This window comes from Fulmarus glacialis, unplaced genomic scaffold, assembly GCF_000690835.1.
Source record: "Fulmarus glacialis isolate BGI_N327 unplaced genomic scaffold, ASM69083v1 scaffold8036, whole genome shotgun sequence".
Taxonomy (NCBI): domain Eukaryota; kingdom Metazoa; phylum Chordata; class Aves; order Procellariiformes; family Procellariidae; genus Fulmarus; species Fulmarus glacialis.
Window position 1 is genome coordinate 2955 of NW_009217416.1, and position 6412 is coordinate 9366.

The window sequence follows — 6412 nt, forward strand, 5'->3', positions numbered from 1 at the left end:
GATTTGTGAGAGATCACTTACCTATCTACCTATCTTATTAACCTTATTTTCCCCCCTGGTCCCTGCACATTTCCAAGAAACTTGGCAGTGTGTACTTAAATCAGTATATAATAGTATTTTCCCAAGTTGGACATAAGAAAACTACACAAATTGGTTATCAATGTTGTATCAGGTGATTTACTGCATTTATATAATTCATTATTTTTATAGCATATTATTATATACGCTACCTTTTAAATGGCAGGCGACAAACAGCAGAGCAGTTTTTTTTACGCTTAGGAATGGAAACTTTGGCTTTAAGCAGCCTACTTCATTCAGAGCTTTTATTAGAGAAGTTGCTACTCCCTAAAGAAAGAAAACAGTTTTAGAAGACCATTACAGAAATCTAGAACAAAAATACATTCAAAGCCTGATCCTGTTGTCATGCAAATCTAACAATATAGGACAATATCTAAGTTAATGAATTGTAGAAGATAGCAAATAGTATAAAATAGGGAGGGAAGTGACCATGAATAATTTTTTATTTCATATTCATGTCTCAAAATGTAACCAACTATCCTTAAATGATTCCAGATAGGCTTATGTCTATCCTGGTGTTAAAAGTCAAAGCAAAATGTAATCTTACAAGATATGATAAACAAAAGAGTCAGAAAATCCATCATACAATATTGCAGTTTATTGTTCCCTTCTGATGGTCTTCCTTCTATTTTTTCCATTAAAGCTACAAATATTATTTTAAAACTTTAAAAAAATTCCTCTCAATTGTAAATATACAATTTTCAATTTCATATAATACCACTAATAAACATAAAGACTCATAGAATTATAGAATCATAGAATCATTAAGGTTGGAAAAGACCTCTAAGATCAAGTCCAACCGTTAACCCAACACCACCATGCCCACTAAACCATGTCCCTAAGCGCCTCATCTACACGTCTTTTAAATACTTCCAGGGATGGTGACTCTACCACTTCCCTGGCCAGCCTGTTCCAAGGCCTGACCACTCTTTCAGTAAAGAAGTTTTTCCTAATGTCCAGTCTAAACCTCCCTTGGCGCAACTTGAGGCCATTTCCTCTCTATCGCTTGTTACTTGGGAGAAGAGACCAACCCCCACCTCGCTACAACCTGCATTAAAAATGAAATAAACTGGGTGGGATATACTATACATTGCAAAATCATGTTTTAAAATAGAAAAGCAAAAACTGGCCTGTTCAAGGTATCCAGCCAAAGGAAGTGCAGTGAGTAGTATTGGTTCCTTTATTGGAGGGAGTTTACGTGGAAGCTTCAGATTCCAGTACTTCTCTGGTAACCTAACCAGATAAAAAGTAAGCACTTTTAAGATGTATAAACTGTGACATGATTAAAGATCAAAATGCAGATAGTATATTCACCTCATAAACTTCAGAAGTTTTTCTTCACTTTCAAAAATATATACCTTATCATGATATTTTGCTGCATACTCGATGTTGCCAGGCACCAAAGCTTCATATCTGAAGAGACGGAGCAAGGAAGACTATTAATTCAGAGGAAATGTAAAACATCATTTGTGCGGTGTAAATTCATGAGCTACTGGGAGCCTTCTGGTAATTTAGCAAGTGTAGGAACTACAAAAAAGGAGCAATTGGATCATCCAAGTTTCCACCACATGACTTACAGTTACAAGGCTCAGAATCTGAGAGAGTCTCTGCCTCAAAATCTGCTTATCAAGGGGCTTTTGTAGTGCTTCTTTGGAGCTCCTCTAGTTAAAATGCCAGTCGTAGTTGTTCAGGAGGTTAAGAAGGGACAGCATAGAATTGACTGTTACGGTTCTACCTTGATGAGAAATTCCTGCTCACTGAGGAAGTCAGTGGGACTTTATGGTGGAGCTTTATGGATCTCTTATAAAAACCGTAATAGCTCGTTTTGCATCTACTAAGGTTTTGTGAGATTTGTTTGAACTTTTGAAGGCTTCTGATAGAGAAAACTCAAACTATATCCGAGCAGTCTTCATCACGAAAGACAGTAAGCCAACATAGATCCTTGTAGAACCTGTAGCCGTATGAGTTTCAAAAGGTGATTTTACATTGATTTCCAAAGCCACAGGCACAATATAGAGAATTATAATTGCTTTTCTTGTCCAAACCCTGAACACTATTAGAAAGTACTTTGAAAGTATTTCCTCATTAATGTGTTAATATAAGACACATAGTCTGTAATTAACATTATGAAAACTGCAGTGATGTACCTCTGTTTTCCATCTAGGTAAGTGACTGGACAGTATCCCTGCATTTCAGCACTTATAGGGAATAAAGTCTTCACTTCTGCCGCAGTCAGTTTCTTTGGTAGCATATCTGGGGGTGGGAGAGGGCAAGGTGCCAGTGGTGGCACATAGACCTCTGGTCTGCTCAAGAATTTCTGTAGAAAAAGAAATTAAATGTTTTTATAATGAAAGAAGCACTGTAAGACTGTTAGTCAAACTCCAGAGGACTGGCATACACAATTTAGATACTTGTTTCTTCTACAACACCTTTCTTAGTGTGCTGGCGCTGCTGCTGCTCTCGGGTAAGTAATTTCTTTTCCAACCCACTCTCGGTTGAAGTCATCACTATCCGCCCACCATCCATCACTATCCATTGCTATCATTAGCCACTCTCCACTCGCAGTCTTCCCAAAACAGATGGAGAAAGGAGGAAATGGTTGTTTTAAAATGAATGTTTGATCTATGACAATTTGTACAAGGAGCTTTGGTTTGAATGGACTCTCTGCTGCATTTTGCCTGCCTAGACATTGATAGCAGAAGTATACAGGACAGCAGCTTGAATACTAAAAACACTGGTTTAATTCAGATTACATACTGCTTGTTTCTGTATGGAATCAAAGAATCTAAGCAACAATGTTCCCTCTTCCTGTAATCCCCTCCCGACCTGCGTTTTGACTGAACTTACGTCCAGTTCTTCCTGTGAAGCCATTTTGTAATAGTGTCCTCGAAATTCTGCAGCAAACTGCAATGACGATGTTAAAGAGCAGTCAATCAATTCACCCTTTTCTGCAAGGCTGACGGGACAGTACTGTCCGAACTCCCCCAGCCGATACTGCAGCTCTTTGGGAGTGATACATAAATCAGCAATGCTGGCTGCTTTTCCTGTTAATAAAAACAATTAATGATAATGTTTTATTAATGAAAAACATAGAAACATCAAACATTTCTATTCAGAAATGTTACAGTTTAGAAGATAATTCATCATGTGAAAATTATATGAAATAATGAGAATTAAAATAGCAATTTGTATAGATTGATATTAAAATGAAGTTGCAACCCATTTTGCCAATTAATTTTAATAACATTTTTCTAGCACTTAAGAAATATAATAATTATTAATGATGTGGGGGATACTCTGCCTCTTAACTTATTAATCTGTTTTCCCTGGGACAGTTTTATTTATGATTTATTGTTTTACTCCTTTGTGTTGCTAAGGAACATTTCAGCTACTATTTTATTTCTTTACATTGGTGAAAAAGAGTACAAGGTGTGATGAAAGCCTCTGCTTTATTCATCCATGTCTTGCAAATGCTACAGTCTATCTGGATTAAATGTATTCAAAATGTTGAATAAAATGTCATATAAAACCCAAACTATTTCAAAATTGTGCTTTTCATGCTTGATGTGAAAAGGTTAAATGTATTTTAAATTTTTTTTGGCTTATGACTGCAAATTTTAAGAAGGGTGCAGCCACAGAGCTGTAAAAATTAAACCCAAAAGGTGGATAGAAGATAAGGAAGTCTGTTTGCCTTTCAGAGGAATTCTGGTTAAACTGTACAGGCATGCTTAAAAGGCATATTTAATCCATACCAATGCTGACACACAAAAATTCAAGTCGGAACTGTGTCATTTTAGACTAAAGTGGTTTTCCGACCATACCACAGAAATTAACTCAGATGGCATATTTAACCTTAATTCTGAACTTACAATTAACATTTCCCCCCTCCTTCCCTCTTCCTCCACTGACATTTAAGTGAAGCTGCAAGTCATAGTTCCCCTTGTATACTTTGGGGTACTCTTTGTGATTTATCACCGAATGTTGAGGAATCTGCCATGGACCATAAGACCTCTGACTTCTTTCAGCTGTATTCTGTTACTCTGTTCTTTGGAGGATGGACTTAGACTGTCCTGTAGTTGATTTTGTCCTTGCTCTCTTCAAGAGATCTCTTCAAGATCTCTGCAGATGAGATCGAAGAATTTGAGGGTATGTATGTGCCCAAGAATTAGCTTCATCCAAAGCAAGTTGAAGTTGAAATGCACTCATCACGTTGCAGCTTCTTAAAGAAACAAATATTATCCTGAGAAACTTTGTTTTACTTTTACCTGTTCTTATTCTTTCCAGGTATGTCTGGATTTCTTTAACAACCACTTGAACTTCCTGCAGTACTTTGTTCCAGATCCACCACTTGCTCTGAAAGGCATCAATCACACACCAGTTCTGATGCTCCTTCTTATAGTAAGTCCTAATTGCATCAATGTGCTGTTTATAGCAGGAATTTTTAATAGCTAGAATCTGTGAGCTGTCATGTTCAGGGTAGACAGGTCTGAAGACAATGAAAAATAACACTGATTTAAGTCTGAAGATTAGATCATTTCATTGAATTTCAGGTGTAAATTCTAGAGTTCACTTGAAATCCTTTTTACAAAATTCTGCTTATTTGACACTGTAGAACATATTTGAGAAATACAACTTTCTTATTAAGAATATTACTAGTTACATATGAAAAGCAGCATACTTCTGATCAGACAGTTATGTTCAGAAACAAAGAACAAAACTTTTGCTATTTATGTCCCAAATACAACTCAATGATTTTGTAAAGGATTTGGAATGTATCAGCACATACTAACCGACACACACTACCAATATACCCTTGAAATGGTACCCTAGACAAAATGCTATGAGTCTTCTAAAATGGAATTCAATTGTTTATTGAAAAACAGGCTTAATTTTTAATTATGCTGTTGTTTGAAATCAAGAAGTAGCCATAATCCTTGTATTTTGAAAACTGTCTGTCACATTTACATATATATAAATGAAGATAATATATCTGACCTCTAAAAATATTATGCAAGACCAGAAGAGATATTTTTAATAGAACACAGAAGCATTTCCTGTTCTGGTTCTTAATTTAAATGATGCCATAAAAGGATAAACTTCTGTTTTAATAGGATTAATTTCTCTGTAAGCTGTATCCTTCAGAAATATCTGATATTGCACATTTGATTTGTATTTAAGCCTATGAAATGTAATTATTTTGGTATTTAAAATGAAAAGTTTAAAGTAAATACTTTCAAAAAGACAGCATTAATTTAATTTTTTGCAATGCAAATTGTCTTTAGGCTTTCAGTAAACAATTAAGCATTGTACTGATTACTTGATAAAAAGAAAGAGACAAAATAAAAGAGACATGCAATAATGCTCTAAGCGATCTGGTACTTCTTAGAAACGCTTCCTCTAATGAGAACCAGGTTCTTATACAATTTAATTTTAAGGTGAATGTTCTGTTCTTTTTAATTCTCTGTCCTTTTATAAACTACTTACTGCTCTTCCTCAAAAACAACCAACAGCTCTTTAAACAGAATATTTATCTCCTTAGAAAAACAAAGAAGGGAGTGAGCTGAATTGAAAGGTTTAGATGAGTAACTAATGAATTGTGTGTTATTAAAATATACATTATTCCCATCTTTTAAAAAGAACTCCAATTAAGACTTAAAAGAGATCTTATTAGATGAAGTATCAATTTCCCTTATGATGATAATAATTGCATTGATGAATAATAAACTTCAGCAGTAGAGTGAACTAGTAACATTTCTGATGTACGGTTTCATTAAAACCAATTTAACTAAGCAGTGGGTGCACAGCATTGCACATCTGTGACCTCAATCATGCAACCAGGGGATCTGGCCAGGGCATGCCACAAATTCCTTATGTCTCCGTTTCCGGTCTATGGAAATCAAAGCATTAGAATGTGGAGGGACTGGTGCCCATGTCTTTTCATATGTGGAGTTCAGAGACAGCTGGGTTATGCACCAGCTTAGATACAGCCTTTCTGGGTATAGCACCGAGACACGTAAATAGAGAAATGACAGTATCGTGTGAATAAAAATATTGCTATCAGGGAGCATCACTACCTATTCGTGCTTTCTTTATCCAACAGTGCTCTTCTGAACACTTCCTTTGCATCCATTTCTAATTCAAAGATTTTCACTGGAATTATCCTAGCAGATTCCAAGAGGTTTACTTGTTTTCTTGTTACAGGATATCCATCAATTACAACTCTGCATACAAACAGAAACAGAAAGACAGTTTTCCTAAGATGTCAGTTTCTAATTAACCATTAAGACTATGTATATTCCTAGTACATTCTCAATAGAGACAAAAGCCATGAAGT

General features: G+C 35.5%; 1 protein-coding gene across 1 annotated transcript; it reads right to left on the reverse strand.

Moving 5' to 3' along the window:
• Positions 1-230: 230 nt before the first annotated feature.
• On the reverse strand, positions 231-6299 carry LOC104069250 (adenylate kinase 9-like; the record flags this gene model as incomplete). The annotated part of the gene is made up of 7 exons (XM_009579651.1): positions 231-345; positions 1209-1311; positions 1393-1491; positions 2226-2395; positions 2926-3122; positions 4344-4564; positions 6153-6299. Coding segments are annotated over 7 exons (1052 nt in total), but the record flags the coding sequence as incomplete, so codon positions are not given.
• Positions 6300-6412: the final 113 nt, after the last annotated feature.